General features: G+C 50.9%; 1 protein-coding gene across 11 annotated transcripts in view; it reads right to left on the bottom strand.

The window, feature by feature from the left end:
• AGAP1 (ArfGAP with GTPase domain, ankyrin repeat and PH domain 1) overlaps positions 1–19,653 on the bottom strand; it is a 519,827-nt gene that overhangs the window by 307,306 nt on the left and 192,868 nt on the right. For all 11 annotated transcript variants that reach the window (XM_074364534.1, XM_074364535.1, XM_074364536.1 and 8 more), the window contains exons 4-5: positions 4,966–5,051; positions 914–1,055 (exon numbers count right to left, since the gene is read on the bottom strand). In XM_074364534.1, coding sequence (XP_074220635.1) covers positions 914–1,055; positions 4,966–5,051 — 228 coding nt within the window. The remainder of the gene's footprint in view (positions 1–913; positions 1,056–4,965; positions 5,052–19,653) is intronic.

Genomic DNA, 19,653 nt, shown 5'->3' with positions numbered 1-19,653 from the left:
ACTGCCATGACAGCAAATTACCCAGCCTGAGCTCTTGGTTAGTACATCAGACCCGGTGCCATGCATACAGCTAACCATTCCCACCTGTTAGACACAGCTAACATCGTCTTTGAAAAAGCCTTACACCGGGGCATGCAAGGGCAGACCCGACGCACTGATTCTAAAGGTATCAGCAAAAACAGGACCTGAACCAAAACGGGAAGGGATAATCCAGGGTTTCTTGTCATGATTACTTTTCAAGTCACCCACACCTCCGACAAAGCGGTTTTACAGTTAACCTTCATCTGAGTTTTAAAAACATTCTGCGTGACCCTTTGATTTAAGTCAACAGCAGATACCAGTATATCAGTGGGTCTATGGTCAAGACCGAGGGCACTGTGAGTGATGTCACTTTACTAAGAGACCAAATTTGTGACCTAGAAAAAAAAACACAAGATGTACTACCCCTGCGGTAAGATTCTGTGCTGAGGGATCGGCTAGATCAAAGCCGAGATACAAATCCTAAGACATTAAGAAACAGAGCCGAATAAAACAAAACTGTGCAGTGTATTGGAAATCAGCATTATTTCAAAGGTGCAAAAGTTAAAGTAAATAACTTTATAGGCTGCTTATGCATTGTTTTATAACAGGGAGAATTAAGATAGCCTAATACAGAAAAGATTTCATTTTTTCCTGAAGCACTTGGCGGGGGCGGGGTGGGGGTGGTTTGTTTTGAAGTCCCAAAGTGATTTCACATCAGGAAATGTAATAATTTCAGTTTAATGGATTCTCCCTGTAAAAAGCGAGCCTTCAGCAGGAAAGGATTTCTTCTCTGAACCGTTTCCAAACTCCTCCACTCCGACAACACCGAGAATTCCCTTCCTGTTCAACTGCTAAAGCCCTGTCAGCACGGCCTGCCGCGGAGACCACTCACCCTGGGTCCCCACCAGCACTAGAGGCACCTCGCTCGTGTTCCGGTAGTTGGCCATCCGGCTGTAGTAGTGGTACACGGTCTGGAAACTTATTTCATCCTCCAGGCTGAAGACGAATATAACGGCGTCCACCCACATGGCAAACTGCGGAGAAAAGAAGGGCAGGTGAGCAGAAGGACCTGAGTGAGAAGCACCGGGTCAGCCCCGCGAGCATTGGACGGAGGCCGGCCGCCACCCCCCCCCCCCCGCCACCCACGCCCGCTGCACGAATCCGCTGTAACGCGTTGCTAGGGCGCCACTAACACCCTTCTCAGCCCAAGAAGAGCACACCTGGAAAGGGCCCCTCCATCCCCTTCCCACCCAGGCCACGCTGTCTCCAGAGTAAAACCAGACGTTCCTCCCAGGGGAATGTCCACCCGCTGCGCCCCCTCCGTCAACAGAAGGCAAACTCCGCTCACACCAGAGCCGACCCAGAGACAGGCTCGGAGGGTGACCCTGCGGCTTTCCTGCTTCACACGAAACTCCCCGAGGCCCCCCAGGAAGCCCTGCTGGACGCTGGAGATGGGGCTCCTCCTCTGGGCGCCCACCGCTCAGAAATCCTCCGCCTCCCGCGCCGACTCCTTGGTCAACAGCAGAGCCTTCCCAGAGCTGCACAAGTGGTGCCGTGAAACAGTCTGGCACCAGGGGCCCTTCTCTTTGGTAAAGGATGTGAATGAAAATGAAAATAAAAAAACCCCAATCCCATGTGCCTTCTCTAAGAGAAGTGGCAACTCCCACATGTGTTCTGATGGTCAGAGTATCAGCTCTGATACAAATTTTATACTAGAAAACAATATATTTTGAACTTTTTTTTAATTTAAAAAAATGTAATTTTTTTTGTAGGTTAAGCTCTGACTTTCACAGATAAATGAAAAGTGTATTCAGTGATGTGAAAATTTTAGTGACCAAATTTAAATAAACCTGAAGTTCAAACGATAAACATGAAATGCAATGAGAGAGAAAACTTAGGGACCAGTGATCCTGGGGCTGACAGGTGCCTCCCAAGCATCTCCTTCCTGCTCCTCTGTCCTGGGCTGTGTTTTCCTTTCTTCTCCAAGAAGCAGGGGAAGGTCGGCTTCCTCAAGTCTAGGAGCACCTTAACAAACGCTTGTGGTCCCGGGACCAGACCTCATCTCCCAAGACAGAGGCGGACACCGTCTGACCCTCCACGTGGAGGAAACACTAACCAGGTCCCATCCTTTCAAGGGTGTGTCCTGACTGCTCACAGTGCCTGGTGGCCGTGGGCACCCCGTAAGTACCCCCACCCACCCCAGTGGCAAACTGAAAACCAGATAACTGGCAGCGTTTTCCACTACCCTAATACGACACAAGGAGCCACAAAGTCCTGCGACGTCCTTCTCAAAGCCAGTCAGTTATCTCTGGGGACGTGAAATGATCTATAACAATGGAAAGGAAGGTCGTGCTTACAGGTGCCCAGGAATGGTGACTTGAAAATTGTTTTTTTTTTCCCTGAAACGTTCCAGTATGCTCTGCCTGGTTTTGAAAGGCTCCATCTTGAAATCTCCCAGTGTAGACATCTTTCCTTGAAGCAGGGTAAGCTTCCAGGCTACAGGACGCTTTTGAAGGAAGTATGTGCTAGAACAGTGGCCCAGTCCTCAGGGAAACTCATGGCCAGGCCAAGACAGAGACCTCCTGGGGGCCCTAACTCTTCCCCGGGGGTGGTGGACTGACCACCTCAGCCTGTGCCCAGTCGTCATGAGATCTCAGGGAGTCAGCGTCCTTGAAGGCCATTGTCCCCTGGGGTCACCTCCAGGATTAAATGGGCCGACCCACATGGGGGTCCTGGGGGTGGGTGTCCACCCAGTGTCACTGACTCACAGTATATATGTTTTTCAGGCATAAGAAGCTCACAGGAGGAGTCCCACTGCTGGTCGCAGGCCTTAATCTTTTTCTTTTTTTTTCCTTAAAAGCAAGTCTTTAATTAATCACAGGGATGAAAAGGAAGGAAAATATTACTGTATCAAGTGACATCACACATCCTAAGCATCTGAAGCTACTTAGTAAAAGATACATTTCAGGGACGTTGGAGCAAAGATGTTTCTCAGAGGGAAACGCGCTGGAGAAGAAAGTCTGGGATTTCGTCTGTCACCTTCTGGGGAAACACTGGGCCTGGGCTTTGTCATAAGGGCACCCCCCAAAAATACTTTCATTGAAAAGGTCACCCTAATAGCGACTACAGCTGATGAAACCTTCAGGGCGGGGCAGTGCTGTGGGCCCCTAACTCCTCAGGCTGGAGCTCCCCCTCTGGTGGACCAGGGGCTCCTTCAGAGACCGGTCTCATCACAGTTCAACTCTGGCCCAGGGCAGCCTTCTCACCACTCACGGCTGGACTCGGGACGCCCCATGTCTCTGCCCATCCCTGCCCATCAGTGTCCATACCCGGACAGCATCCCCAGACAACGGCACTCCTGAGGCCACTAAACCGGCCCCGACGTGTGTGTCTGTAGGTCTCTCAACTGTCTTCTGAGGTTCTTTATGTCAGAGCCAAGGCGGGCTCCTGAGGTCTGAAATGGCCCCTGGCACTCCAAACCTTTACGAGCTAGAAAACCAGAAAATCACCCCCGCTGACGCCCACATTTTACCCACTTCATTCTCCTACTGACCAGCTGTCTCTAAGGGACCCTGCAGTAAAGAACCTTGTGAGAGCAAGACCAACACCCCCATACCACGGAGGACTGAGGAAGATTTATTCAGCATTTAGCACCATCACAAGCCTTCCAGCACAGCATCAGACATCACACCCCTTAGTTGTAAAGGAACAGACACGCACCAGACATGAGCTCACACAGCTTTGTAACCTACTTTTTTTTTCACGTTTAACGTGCCTTCAGTGTTCTCTTAGTATCATCAATTATGCTGTTTCAGTAATGCTAAAAAAATCTTCTCCACGCTTTAACATCTTTGCCATCAGAATGTACCTGACAGACTGCTTTTTTTCATGGTTTCACAGCATTTTTCTTCTCGATATTGGTATAGCTCATAATCAGGGGCATTTTAGACTCGATGGAACACGGTCAATCCACAACATCGTTCTGTAAAGCTGCGCAGTCTTCCAGTGGGTGGAATTCTAGACCCTCAACAACCCCCGCATGCAGCATCTGTCACTTAAAATACTGGCTAATCCCGCGTCACACTTCCACAAAAAGGCAAGTTCAAGAAAGAAATGCCAGGGACATTTTTAACATTAAATTTGCAGGGATGGTCCTGACTATCACTAGCCCTTGGTTTCTTTAAAGTGTTTAGCTGGTGAATTATCATGTAAGTAAAGTAATAAACCGAAGATTAAGTAAACCAAAAAAAGTGGTTTTCTACATTCACAATGTTTTGTTTTGTTTTTTTTCCCCTCCACTACACCCATTTTCCAAGGAACTTTCAAAGAAATCACACCATGCCGTATCCTGGTTTTCGGTGCAGAATGACTTGGGCCAGGAAGATTCCAAAAATTCCATCCAACTTTCTACATGATCGTTCTGCTCTCGAGAGCAAACACTTAACAGGAAAAGGGACCAAAAAAAAAAAAAAAAAAAGACTATAGAAACTTCCAGATGTCGATTCAACTGAGTCAACAACTCAGTGCAGATTCTGCTCTTCCTTCCTTCTTAAAACCACAAAGTGAGAATCAGCCACACGGTCCCAACTTCCCTCTAGGATTCTGTCTGAAGGAACAACAGAATCAGTCTCTTGGAGATGAGAAAACACTCAGCCGTAGAAAACATTATCGTGGAGCCTCTCCCCCTCACCTTTCCTTTTGTTCGTTCTTTTTTTTTTTTTTTTTTTTGGTGAGGTGGGGAGGGATTAATTTCCTTTCCTTCCTTCTTTCTTTCATGGAGGTACCAGGGATCGAACCCAGGACCTCGTGCACGCTAAGCACGCGCTCTACCACTGAGCTACACCCTCCCCCTCACCTGCTCTCCTGCGCACCTGACTGTGGAGCCAGAATCCTCAGGAGAAAGGGCAGGTGAAGGCTGGCCACCGGTGTGCTTGCAGTACTTACCTGTGCCTCTGGGGGGCCCCCTTCATCTCTAATCAGCAGCAGATAGCTTTGTCCATCAACAACAATCTCTTTCTTGAATCTGCCACCTGCCACACACACAAAAAATCTTGTTACACAAGAAAGACGGAGCGTGAGGAGGGCAAACAGACGTGGGCTTCGCTTGTGGAAAAATACACCCTAGGCTGTGGCCCTGGAGGCCACCCTGAGGATTTAGGAGTGGGCTTCGGATCTGTCTTAGGCAACCGCTGGGTTTTAAAAGAACTACTGAACTCAGAGTCAAGTATTCATCTTTAAGAACCCGTGTTCATTTCGAGTTAGCCTCCAAGGAACGCCAGGATCACTCCTGGCTGACAAGGGGGGAATTTTAATGCAGGCTTTGCATGTCAATTCAGGAGTTCTCTCTCACGGGGAACACGCTGATACGGAGTTCAGAAACAGAGAACACTGAAACTGTCATTCTCTGGTCGGGTTCACAGAACCGCAACGAATTTTTCGGGTTGAACAGGTGCCTCATCTACACCATATGGATCAATTGGGGGTACTGAGAATCTGTATTCTCCTCAAGAGAAACCCAGTTCTTGGAAGGAAAACATAGAACATCATGGGGACGGTGTTTCCAGATTCACAGTTCACAAGTAAGGGAAGGATGCTCAGCTACCACACACGGGTTAGACAGAAACTACTGGATGGCATCTCCGCACAGTGGAGACAGAGCAGTGCAGCTGGCGGACGGAGAGGCGTTAGAGACCACGTTGGGTTAGCAAGAAACCTCGGGGCCCCGACGCAAAGTCGGGGGAGGGGATGGCCACATGAAGGCGGCAGGGGCTGACCCCAGACCCATCCCAGGTGGGGAGGGGCACATGGCTGCCCCGCACATCTCCCCTGAGCGCCCAGACCAGACTGCCAGGCCTCTCCTGGACAGGGGAAACACTTCCACTTCTGGGCTCCCTGCCTCTCTGGAGACACACCACCTTTGGACATTCTGGGCTCTGAGTTCACCCCAGGTAACCCTCACCGGGCTTCCGAATTCGTGGTTTCAAGAGAGGAAGCCATCAGTACCTGCTCTCACTCCTGCTCCTTGGTACGGAGACCTTCTAGAAATACCATCCAACACCGAATAACTGGACCTTGGAGAACCTCGCTGGTGGGGCTCCCCCACTCGCCCCACTGGCCGTGCATCAGCCCCCTGCCACCTGGAGTCACATTTGGTTCTCAGCCATAGTGGCTCCCCAACCATGAGTCCTTCCCAGAGTCCGGGCTTTGAGCTATGCAGGCGCCTGAGAAGCCGAAACCAGAGTCTCCACTCCCCCCCACCCCTAAGAAGTGTTGAGGCCCGGGGGTGGGTTGGGTCGGCTCGGAACTAACCTGCCTGAGCGCGCACGCATGCGCACACGTGCACACACCCCCTCCACGCCCGCCCTGCTCCCCGCCGGGCACCGGCGTGATAGGCAAGATGCTCTTGCTTACACAGCAAACGAAAAACCGAAGAAAACTTCCCAACGTTAAAACAGACAAGCTCTCATTTGGATCCCCCTCACTGCCGACACCGAAAAGAGGACGGGGTCCTTGGAGCAGGGTCAGCTGGACCCACGTCTGATGGGGGGATGACACAGCGCTCGCACGCGGGATCCAGACCAGCTGAGGCCCAGGCTCCGCACCTGCTGCTTCCAGCTGTAGGAGGATGGTTTAGGGTCCCTGCACCCCGGGCAGGTCCCCTAAACACAACCTGACTCCCAGCATCTAAGGATGCACAAGACCAGCCATTGCCTGATTAACTCAGGTCTGACCTCCATGAGGCTCCACAGCTGCCCCGGGCACGCCGGTCTCACACACGTCCAACTCCTCACTAGTCCGGTGGTCTCTTTGGAGACCAGCACCCCTCCGCTGTCAGGGGCCTCCAGCCACCTCCCCCATCTCTCTGGGGAGCAGGAATCCGGTGGGCATCACCACCCAGCTCTCCCAGAATGACCCTGCTGGTGGCTCTGTTCCTCTCCCACATCTCTGTGCCCTCGCGTGTCTTACAGGGTAAGCACTTGGACAAATTTCATTCATTCATTCATTCATTTTAATGGAGGGACTAGGGATCGAACCCAGGACCTCGTGCATGCTAAGCCCCCTCTCTACCACTGAGCTATACCCTCCCCCCTCATATCTATTCTTTTGTTCACTTTCTTGAATGTTTTCATAGGGCCACATTTGCAAGTTATGTGTCCAGATGGTTGAATCACAATATTAAAGTTAAGGAAGGTTTGCACAGAACTCTCTCTTCTCTTCATATACTCTCTGCTTCATAACCTCAAGCAAAGGCCTGCGGGCCTAATTTTCATCAGCTCTAAAAGCAGGGGTGATTCTCTCCTCCGTCCGTAAGGCCCCTTCCAGCTCTAAAATTGCTTTACATTTCACTCCTAAGTGCAATTAGGGGTTTAGTCTGTAATTAGTTTGCCTTCCCAATATTTTATAATTGCAAATATTAGACACTTGCAATGGACTTGGGTGATTTTTCTGGTGTTATACACACATCCAGAAACAAAAGTTACACACCCAAATGCATCTGCCATGAACCCCAAGGTTTAATAATTAGATAAAACTCAGCCAGGTGTTTAAGCACCCAGACTGTGAGAAAGTAAGGACATGATTGATACAAGTTCCACAGAAAAGAGAAACTCCGGATCCTGATCGCCAGCAGGCTCACCGGGAACGTGACCGCTGGGCTGGGCACTGGAGAGACACAGCCCAGCAGGTAGAAGCCTTCAGAATTCATTTTCCCCAGTTCACCTCAGAGACGCAAAGGGGGAAAGCTTTAGGATGAAGGTGTGGGTAGCACCAAGCTGGTCTCCATTCATCAAGGGCCACCACTCTCGTTATTTCAAATTCAAACCCACCGTCCCCTCCTGGCCACTAGACCTTTTCCTACTGAAACTGTAGGGGACACCACCAAACTCTACATCCAATTTCATTTTTAATATAGATTTTTAAATGCCTCTTTTATAATCCAGTTTCCAATTACAGTATCCACAGGGGACTGGTTCCAGGACCCACAAGGACACCAAAATCCCTTAAATAAAAAGGTGTAGTATTTTCATATAACCCACGCACACCCTCCTGAGTACTTTAAATCCTCTCCAGGTCACTTACACTATCTAATACGGTGTGAATGCCGTGTAAGTAGCTGTAAAGACAACAGAAATGCTACATAAATAGTTGTCAGCAGGAGACAAATTCAAGTTTCGCTTTCAGAAACTCCCTGCATTTTTTTTTTTTCTGAGTATTTTCACTCTGTGGTTGGTTGAATCTGTGGACACAGAACCCTCGGATACAGGCGCCGGGCTGTGCTTGCCCTGTAGCTCTAGTTCACCCACCCGTATCCCTAGTGCTTAACGCGCAGCCGGCCCACAGCCCACAATACAGACTTGGTACTCGAACGATTGGCAACCTCCTTTGGCTGCCAAATACTATTACGTAACATTAAATGACCTCAGGGATAATCTTAATCTTAGGAAAGTGTCCTCAGACCTGACCCCTATATTGGGAGCCACCGACAGGCATCTGGCCCAGACCACCTGTGTACAGGTGAACAGGGGCCCCACGCACAGCTGCCTGTCCCCCGAGTCCCCGGGGGCAGCAGGGCTCTGTGCCTATGATGACGTCTCCACAAGAAGGGAAAGTGGAGGTCCGTCCTGCAGGTGAGTCTATTCCTTCTGAGGACTCAGTGAGGTCACCGGAGGTAAACAGCAAACGGGGAGAGACAGGTGAGCAGAACCTGGGCTCGTCACTGGACAGGAGAATGAGTGCTCTCACCTTGTGGGAGCAAAGACGGGACACGCGTCTTGTCTGAACTCAACCTCAAGGGTAATTTATCAAATCTCTGGGTCACCCAAAGGCTAGTTTTCTGAGTTCCCAGAAAACTGCTGCAGTTAGCTCTGTTTGCCCTGAGCTAGGCTTATGAAGCGAGTCAAGGTCTTAATTTCTTCCAAAATTAGGTAAAAGATGGACCTGAATTCACCTACCAAGAGCAGGGGTGCTGACGCGGGTGTGCTGTGAACAACAGCACAGCAGGAAGGAAAGAACAGTGGTGTTTGTGTTGTTGTTGTTCTAAAATAGCCCGAAAAAAGAAGGTGTCCCTCATAATCCACTGGCAACCAACTACTCTCATGGTTTCAAGGTTACTCTCCTGAGTCCTCGTCTCATGCTATGGGAATCGGTTTTGAAACTGGGAAGCTGGAGTAAACAACTGGGTTCCCTCAACTACGCAAACTCCAGCTAGATCGGCTGGATCTGCAGTGGAGCCCTGCTCAGTGCAAGGGCTGTCTTCGCCCAGAAAGCTGTGCCCCTCCCACCTCTGTTGGCATTTCTGACTTAAGGTGGGGGGCGGCGGGGTAGAAAACTGAATTTTCCTATTCCCCCCAAAAAAAAGTTTTGTTGGGAGTAAACACTGCAACAGATGTTTGACATTTCTGTTTCTGTCTTTTTGGCTAATTGGACTGAAAGCTATTAACATAGCATTAACAGCCCTCCAAGCGACAGAAAGCGATGGCAGTAACAGCGACTCTTACAATACTTAACAGTTTACAGAAAGCACTTTCCTTCCCCCATCTCCTCCATTATTCCTCACAGCATCTTGTGATGCAAATACCATGATCAACACCCATGCGTACTGGGGCAGAAAAGTTCAGACCCTGCCCGAACCCCCACTCTCAAGCCAGCAGGCAGCAGACGCGCCGACTGATCCTGGCCTCTCCTCCCTTCCGTGTGGATTTCTGCTCACACAGAAACCATCACAGACACTGCACACACTGTCCACAGACGAGCCTGGAAGCTTTCGTGTAATTTTCTGGGATGACACCGAGAACCATGGGTCGGGGGATGGGGCTGTCTTTTCCCTACTCCACCCACAGCTCCAGAAAGGAGCTGTCCTCAGCTCCGAACACCATCCCTGCCTTAGGGAACTAAGAAACAGAACTACCACTTTGTTCACTTTTTCCCTGTTGATTTTCATCTTTATTTTTCTAAGCTTAAGAAAAGGATGAATATCATTCTTCAATTTCAAGCTACATTTATGAAGCACACTATTTCCCTTTTCCCTAAGAATGGGGGCATTATTGTAGCATCTGATCAGACCCAGTCAGGCGGCTGTGGTCCCCACCCCGAGGAACCAGTAGACCTCGCGTCCTGCCACCATCACAAAGCCCTAGCTCAGGTGCTGCGTCTCCTGCAGGCACGGTTTAGAGATTCTCATCTGTGAAAACATTTTTAACGCTTGCCTAAAATTTTCTTCTTACTTAGCCCCATATTAAAATAGAAAGACTATCTGCAAATGTTGCTGTTCTCTAATTATTCAGGACCAGCAGGATGAGAGGAATCCACCGAAGAGGACTATGAGTCTTTTTAGTTCTCACTGGGAGAATATAAAAAAATTTCATCATGAACGTGCCAGAAATTTCTTAAAATTAATTTCGCTCTTTTAACTTTGATAAAAATACTGAAGTCTGTAACTCATTACTGAGGTTTTGGAGACGTTTCATATCGTGACATTTAAAAGGAGTTTTGGATCATGTTATTGTTACACTAGGGGAAAAAAGTTTTATTGGTAACTTACTCATTTACAAAATTTAACCACATCAGACTTCATTTCCTCTGCCAGGCTTTTAAAAAGCTTACATTGTTTAAATAAAGGTGGGGGAGGGACTACTATAAAAATGTACTAGCAGTAAGGATCTAATTAATGCGTGATGAAGGCCAAGTAACCTCCCAGGTAAACTCGGGGCTATAACTTGAGGTGAAATGGGGATGAATACAGGCCAGGATCTCTGATGACTTCGCTGAACCCAGACCTGAGCAAAACAAAGAAGGCAGATCAGGAAAGAAGTCAAAACTCCAGGATAAGAGAGATGATTTGACCTTTGCAATAACTGAATTTCTTGTCTTCCATTTCTTTTTTTTTTAAATTTGGTTTTTTTGGGGGGAGGGTTATTAAGTGTATTTGTTTGTTTAATGGAGGTGCTGGGGAATGAACCCAGGACCTCGTGCATGCTAAGCATATGCTCTACCACTGAACTAGACCCTTCCCACTCCTTCCTTTCATTTCTAATAAAATGGGGGGGGGGGCGGGTAGTAAAAACCAGAAAGAAAATTCCCCAGCCACCAAGAGAAGCAAAGCCTCACGTAACCACCCTCGAAATCACTGGAACGAAAAACAAAAAGCACAGTGCCAGACTCGGGAAGAGGGGCTCCCCGCCCCTTGGGGGGAGGACAGACGTGGAAGAAGCCGCACAGCCGCCCTGTCCTGTCTCTGGACAAGGATGACGTTAGGAGGTCCCCAAAGTGAGCAGCTGCCAAGGGGGCAAAGAAAGTGCCTGCGTACCCAGACTGTGGGAGGGGGGGGACCCCCGCGGGGAGTAGCATTATACACACACCCTCCCACCCCCCAGAGGTGCAGGGAATCCAGACGGGACAACCTGCAAACTCCAGTGGAGAACAGAGCCCTGTCTCTGACCGTAGATCACCTTGGTCTGGAGGCAGTTTCCTCGGAGGACAAAGGGCATCCTTTTATACTGTGACCTCGGGTAAAGTAACAGCCAGCTTCAGCCTCCTGTGCCTGAGTGCTTCCCTGCAGGTGGTCAGGTGTGTGACTGAGGTCTGGGCAATGGGAGCCTGGGCAGGGTGGGCTGTCCCTCTGGTCCAGGGATGTCTCCTCCACCCTTCCTCCCACTACAGGAAACAGGACGGTGGAGGAGGGGGACTCCCCACGCCCAACACCCAAGCTGGGATGCGGGGTGGCCACTCGGACCTCCAGCCAGGTGAACAGCCTGAGCAATGCCCGTATCTCTGCCCTTGACTGCAGTCAAGACAGCGCCAGTCTCAGAGGAGGGCAAGAGAACGCTGGAGAAGTGGTAAGGACATCATGCAAAGATGGGGCAGGAAGGGAACAAGGGGTGGAGGTGGGCACTGGAAGGAAGCCTGCAAAACCCAAAAAGCCAATGGGGAAGAAAATCGAACTCAAAAAGCGGAAGAAAATCCCTTCCGATTGCTCCCTTCCCTAACGCAGCTTACAAGGAGGCATCAAAAAGGCACGCACTCCAGGGGTGAGAATCTGAAACAGTAGGAAATGGAAACCTCTAGGACAGAGGACCAAAACAACATTTTGGAAAGAGTGGATAAAATGTGAAAAAGGAAGGGACAGAAAAAACATCGCTCATAGCTGAATTTCCAACACAGAGGAATGGCCTGAAATAAACTCAGTCGATGAGATGAAAAAGGCGGAAATTAACTGATAGGAAAACAAACGAAAGGAACAAAAGGATAAATGGCATCTCTGACAACAAGCCCCCAACAAAAGAACCCAAAGACTATTTGGAGATAAAATACAAAGGGATTTTCCTGAAACGCAGGCAGGCATGACCTGCAGGTCAAAGAGCACATGAGATGCTCCAGGAGTGACAGAGACTCTCAACGTCACTTGAAAGACGGGGCACACCGAGGCCCTGGTGAGAAGCTGCCAGGCCAGCCAAGGCGGGGGTTCTGGTCACGGAGCCGGGTTAAGGTGCACTCTGAGGAGCGCCCCTCCAAGGATCTGGAAATGGCCAGTGTAATAAGCATTCTTCACACGGGGGCTCCTCCCTGAAACTTGCATGGAATGAGAGTGGTTGCTTTTACTGATTCAGATCGGAATTTCAAGAGTCCCACCATTTCTACTTCAGCACTTCTGGATTATGTAGTGGAAGAGAACCCTGAAATGGCCCATAAGGCGGAGATACACAACACACATTTAAGTGTCCCTTACTTGTGTAGCTCAGGTTTACCTGACATCAAATAGAACCAAACATTAACTGGATGAAAACCTGAAACAGGAGACTCAAACGCCCTATTTTGTGTCATGTAAAAAAGCTTCATTGTCGTCTCTGATAAGTAATGAGTCAGAAATCTACAAACCAGAACTTGTACAGGTTTTATTAATGGAACGTCGTGCTGCACCAGAGACCTAAGGAAAACATTTTGTAAAAGCAGTATTGCTGCTCAGAAAGAAACTGGGAAACTCATGTTTGGGGAAGTGGTTTGTTGCCCAAGAGTTAAATTCAATTTCCTTACATCTTCACTTCCAAGAACTCTGAGCAAAATGTAAATTAGCAGCTCAACACATGAAATCTATTCAAAGCTTTCTCCTCCAGATACTATCTTCTTCAGACTCAAACACGGAAACCCGGTACAAGCGTAGGCGGTGGACCCGGACCAGCCTCCGATCGACAACGTCCAGGGACACACCCAATTTCACTTTAAGTTTTATTAGCTTTTCCCCTCAAAAAACACTAAAATCACTGTAAAACAGCATTATCCCTACAAAACATTCTCCGTCACCACAGCCGCAGAGCCTCAGATAAAGAAGCAAGCACGCCCCACAGTATCAGCAACCCCAGAAGGCAGGCAGGTCCGGAGCCCACAGCATCCTTCTCCCTGGGGAGGTGCACGCGGGCTCCGCGGTGCACAGAGGGAGAGAGAAGCCTGGGTCACGCCGTCCTCAGCTCGCGTCCCAGGTGTGGTGCTGGGGCCAGGGCCTGCAGCCTGCTCCCTCCTCTGGGACTCAGCCGGCCCTTGGGCTCAGAGCCCAGGCCCACTCAGGCTGCCCTGGCTCCACACACTCGGACTTCCCTGCAAGACTGTTTTTGGAACTAGGAACCAACCCCCCCACCACCTTGCCTCCCCACCTCTGCCAAGTTCACACACTGCTCTCCAACGAACTCAGCACCTTCCCAGTAACTCAGCAGCTGTTCCAAGGGACAGGCACCCTGCAGTGGCTGGCGCGGCCCAGCACTTCTGCCATCTATTTAACAGAAGAGTACCACTCAGCAGACTTGGTGACTAGAGGTCCCTTGGAGGCCCCTGAATCTGGCTGCTGAGCCGTTGAGTGGGCTGTGGCCCCTTCAGGACAGCGGTGCATGTGTGATGGCAGGGGATAGGGGGGTGGGGAGACGGGGTGCATGCACTGCAGAAGAACAGGCTCCAAGCTGCCCCCCGAGGGTCACCCTCTGAGCTGAGCGACCCTGAGCAGCTCCAGTAGCCTGATGGCTCAGTTTCCTTCTGGGAAACCTCAAGAAACCACAGCACCTGCCTTCTGTGGCTGCAGCCAGGGGAGCACAAGCTGATCCAAGTCAGCTGTCAGGCTTCTTAAACACCTGCCTTGTCTTTAAAACCCACTAAGAACTGGTATGTGACACTGACGACTTTGTGATTTCCAAGTGGAAAGTTGCACGCTGAGGGAAAGTTTCAAAACGACATTCAGTGAGAGCTGAGACTGCAGGAATCAGAGAAGGAAACATGTGTGTCTTACGCTTCTATTCCTTTAAAAAAAAAAAAAATAGGGCTTTCCCTAATACTTTGTCACAATTCCACACATTCTGGGAAGATTCAGGGTAATATTTCTTCTTCCCAAGTCAAAGCAGCTCGTGAGACAGCAAGTCTTGGACGGTGCTGCTCCAAGTGCCCCAGACAGAAGATTCTCTAAGTCCGTCCCCAGGAACAGTGTCAACATTTGTCCAAGTGCGTGGTGTGTTTCCAATCTGAGACTGGACTTCCACGTCAACAAGAGCCGGACTAACAAAGGGGCCTCCACTGATTTACACTCGGCCGACGACACGGTTTGATTCTTATTAATACTCGGCAGGAGCCCTCCCACGTGCTGGCCATCCCCCGTTTCTCGTAGCTCCCTGCACCAAGGCAACAAGGTCTTGGTCTTTGGAACCACCACCCAGCAAGTACTCAGCAAACTACGGGCTCAGCACAGAGCTGTGCTGGGAACAGAGCAGACTGAGGCAGAATCCCTGCCCTGGGGGAGCTTGTTGTCAAGGGCAGGAGCGGGAGGAGGAGGGAACTGACAAGGAGGGCTGGCGGGGTGCGGGGCGGGGGGGACTAGGGCCCCATGAGCAGGCGCGGTCTGTGCCACCACCCTCACCCCCACTCTGAGCCCCAGGGGAACCCACGGAGCGGGTGGGGCGGGGGGCCTGGGTGTGAATCAGCTCTCCGAAGGAGGTAATAGCCGTAAAACAACGAGCTCCTCCACGTAAGATCTAACACACAGGCACACGCTGGAGACGCGGGTTCAGTTCCAGGCCACAGCGATGAGGCGAACGTGGCAGCAGAGTTGAGTCGCAGGAGTTTTTTGGCTTCCCAGCGCCTATAGAAGTTACGTTTGCACTACGCTGTAGTCTATTAAGTGTGCAAGAGTATGTCTACAAAAACAATGTATATACCTTAATTTTAAAACAACTGCTAAAAAAGCAAAAACAAACATACGGCTAAAACGTGCTAACACCATCTGAGCCTTCAGCGAGTTACAGTGTCTTTGCTGGTAGAGTCCGAAATGTTGTAAAATGTGACAGAGACACGAGGGGAACAAATGCTGCTGGAAAATAAATGCGGCCGACAAACTTGCCCGACGTAAGGTTGCCACAAACCTTCAATTTGTTTAAAAAAAAAAAAGCGGTATCTGAGAATCGTATAAAATGAGGTGTGCCTGTGAGACCAAAGAAGTCTGCTGTTTGCTGGACACGTTCCAACGCCCGCTGCTGGGCTGTACGTGAACGTTCCAGTCCGACCGTCTCTGAGATAGTCTGGTGGTGGACCAAATATATTTAGTCAAGCACATTTGTTTCCTTGGGGGGAAATGTACTTACGGTTATTTGTTTGTTTTATTTTCTAATATTCTGCACATTTATTTTAAGCATAAAAAAGGATAAATCACAAAAAGGATTAGATTCAGGAGAAAGAGCCCAGCTGCTCGCCTGGTGTATTTAAAGGCGGCTTTGCTGCCCAATCCCACCGCCCGTGGCCAGAGACGTGTCCACGGGCAGGAGCCTTAGAAAGGAGCGTGGCGGGGTGTCGGCCAGCACCCAACAGAAGCCGACTGTTTGGGGGTGGTTATTCAGCTGCCAACATGTGGGCAAATGGTCCCTTGGTCCCTCAGATTTTATTGTTCTAACCTAGTGTTTCCCGTGTGAAAATAACTTTATTAAAAAAAACACTGTCTTGTACACTATTTTTGAATAAACAATTCTAGAATAAAACATGTTCAAGGTACTGGTTTTAGAACTGTCTGTTCACACACGTTTCTCTGAATATAAATCAGATGTTTGTCCCAAGCAACTCAAACAGGGTGGCTGTTGTCAGACTGGATCATATGGAGAAACCCAGAAATCCTCTGCATTTAAAACCTGATGTGTTTACATACTGCAGAGCGGGCGCCATGAACTGTCCCGGTGAAGGGCCACCAGCCAGGACCCACTCTAGGCCCTGTGGGTAGCAGCCTCCCCTGTTTCTGTGGGGGGTTTGTTTTCACTTATTTTTACAAACCTTTAGAAATGCCACACTCCTCAGCTCGTGGGGTAACAGCGCAGGCGGGAGGTGACCGCTATGGGGGGGGGGTGTCTCACCTTTTGATATTTCTCCTGGGGACACGAGCACTTACTGTTTGGACTGGCACCTGCCATTTCAGACGGCAGGGGCGGCGGGAGGGGAGGACCCTGCTTCCTGCGGGAACAGTGCGAGTACTTTACGGGAGGAGCCCAGTCGGTTCCAAGTCTCCAGGTCACAGATCCCACCCCAGAGGGGCTTTGGTCTCTGAGAAAGTCGGCATCCTCTGAGCCGGGCACCACCAAGACGTGGAGCAAAGCAGGAGCCAGGACCACCATGCTGTGTCTTTGTGTATCTGTGTGTCTATGTGGTGTGTATCTGTGTGTGTGTTGCTCCCTCTCAGGCAGACTCTGATCCTGCCAGGCTCAGGAAGCTCCCGCATCTTGGAACGCTCTTGGTTTGCACCTGCTCCTGGTGCACTGCCAGGTTCCTGCCCAAGCTGGAACGCAGACCAAGGCACATCCTACAGCCAGTGTTTCTCAGGACTATAAGCTGCCACCTCTCCTGATGGGGCAGCAGAGGGTCCACTGGTGAGCAGGTCCCCACAGCTCCCTCCCACCATGATGTGTTGATTCCAACATCCAGAGGTCATCTGAGGACCCCTCCCATCTGCCCTCCTGTGTCCCTCCCCAAAGCCAGCGCTTGTGTAATGACCGCCAGGAGCCCCAGGGTCCAGCCCCCTGGACTCCCTGCAGAACCCTCATACACACAAGGGCCACTCTCCGTCCCCAGGCCGCAGTGGAAGATGCACACACTGCCAGCTGGGTCCACCTGCAGATCACGCAGCCACGCCGTGTGTACGTGACACAACCTAACACCCTCCCCTCTACTGCAGGCACAGAGGTGAGGACACACTGGGGCCCGCTTTCTGTCACCAAGGCCCCTCTCCACACACACTCCTCACACTTGGTGCAATCCAGTGGCCCTCCAAGAGCAATGCTGTTTCCTTCTTTTGTTTGTGGCGTTGCTATTTTGTAAAATAAGAACAGTAAGAAATGGAGCTCAGAAAGGGGCAACAGGCTGGCCACCAGGCGGCCCCTCAGGCCACGTGGCAGAACAGGAGCTGCTCCCGGACGCAAGGCAGGCGTGGCCATCCACCCACGCAGCGTTCTTCCTGATCCTGGATCCTGCCTCAGAATCCTTCCCAACACAGCACATCCAGGAAGCCACCTCGGACGGATGGAAGACTACGTCATGAGTTGAATCTGGTTCCCATTGCTGACCTGGGTCAACCATCAAAGAATTTATTCAAACTGTTTCAAGCACATGGAACTGTCACCTTCTGTAGGTAACCGGCAGCTGTGCGGAGCGGGCACTCAGGCAGCGCACACGCAGTCTGCCCCAATCCCCACCACCCCGATCGTATGCCCGGTTCCCCAATACCCCTTCCTCAGGCCGGGGACCCCGACTCCTGCAGGAAGCCAGGCCCTGGAGGGAGAGCCCGGGGCACGCTCAGAAGAGCCTCCGGACGTGATTCTTTTTGGCACGTGGCCTGTTCTGCTGCTGGTGTTGTAACTTTCACTCCCTTTTCTCCACGTCCTAGGCCCGAGAGTTGCCAGGACCCCGAATGGAAATTTGCACCCACAATTCTCATGAGTGTCCAGCAGGATCACCTTACATGATGTGACATTTTCTTCCCGCAGTGATCCTGTCTCCCACCAGCCGCGACTGGGACAAGGGCTCCACACTCTCGCAGCCATCCCAGGCCCCTCCTGGTACCTAAGCCTCCCCGCCTGACCCACAGCCGTGCACTGAGGGTGCCGCCCACCCCCACCACGTCTCCCAGGCCTCCTCTCTCCACTGCACAAGCCCCCCTTCTCCTCTGCCTGCCCCCCACGAGGCCAGTACTTCTTCCTCTCTGCACATCCTTCCACAGGATCCCTTGGCCCTGATGAGCACCCAGACCCAGCTAAGGACTGGCTGTGAGCATCTGATCTCTCCCCATCCCGGGGGCAGGTGCAAAGTAAAAACAACAGTAAGGAGGGGAATGCAAAAAAAGTCTCAGCTCACAAAGCCACTTAAGATTCAAACAACACATGACAGTCCAAAGACTAACTTTTCTGCCCCTGAAGCTCAAGAAGGAAAAAATGGCTGCAGAAGCCCCAGGTCCACAGGATAAGTGGGACTATAAAAATCAGAGAGAGTTTCTGGAAGAGGCAGTGAGGTGAGTTCAAACAGTCCAGGGCACTTCTGTCTCGCGGGCACCCTGTTCTCAGGGTGCAAACTGAATAACAGGTCTGTTAATTAGGGACGGGGTCTGCATTACAAAGCCCCCCACGCATTAAAACTTAGAAAAAGTATGTGACTCAAGCAATGCCAATCAGAGCTGTCTCTAAGTCTTGCTGGCGCTCTTGAGAAAAACAGCCAATTCTCCCTCCCCACGTGCTGTAGGTCACGTGGTCGTGAGGACACCTGGAACTGCTTGCCACCAGCCAGGGAGACCCAAGGAACGGGAGAGGCAGGTTCCTCATCAGCGCAGGTGGATCAGTAGGTGAGGGTCTTTCTCAAGCTGTGGATCCACCTGCTGAGCTGCTCCAGTTACGGGAGTTGATAAATCCTCCCTTTTCTACTGAAGCTCAGTTAAGTTGGCCCAAGAGCGTCTACACCAAGGCAGTGAACATGGACCCTGTGGCTCCCAGACCAGAGCAGGCAGCTGGACGAGTGGGGACTGGCCGGCTGCCACGCGGTCCCCTGGCACCAGAGCTGGCTGCCAGCAAGACAGCAGAGTCAGGGCCCAGTGACACAGGCAGATGCAGCCACGGACCAAAGGGGAAACGCCAGATGGCGGTCCAGCCCTGCTGGCTCCAGGAGCCACTTTCTCATTTGCAATAAACTCATGCCCTTAAAAAAAAAAAATCTTTGGAGTTAAAATTTCTCTAGAAAGAGTGACTTACAAATTCAGAGGTGAAACTTTCTAGATTCCAGTCTCCTTTTTCTAAGAAAGGATTTGGTAACATCTTTTGAAGTCACGAGGCGTCTCAGGAAAGCTTCCGCTGTGTGCGCGGCCTGCAGCGTGCTGTCCGGAGGCTGCGCTGGGAACCCAGGGCCTCCTCCCGGCAGAAGCCGGCACCCTCGGCGTCCCCGCGGACCAGGAGTGCGTCACCACCCTGAGCTAGTTCTCCCCTCCACGAGCCTCTTCTCCTCTGGAACGCGCACCCGGGCCGCAGGCGCGGCGCCCGGCCCTCAGCAGGCCCTCGGTTTCTTGTTGAATCAATTATAACAATACAGATGACGTGTTCTGAGGTCCAAACCACCAATTCAGAAACACACTTCGTCCTGCCAGTTTTG

The sequence above is a fragment of the Camelus bactrianus genome, chromosome 5 (assembly GCF_048773025.1).
Source record: "Camelus bactrianus isolate YW-2024 breed Bactrian camel chromosome 5, ASM4877302v1, whole genome shotgun sequence".
NCBI classification, from domain to species: Eukaryota; Metazoa; Chordata; class Mammalia; order Artiodactyla; family Camelidae; genus Camelus; species Camelus bactrianus.
Note: the sequence above shows the minus strand (reverse complement) of the source record. Positions and strands in the feature narration are given on the sequence as shown.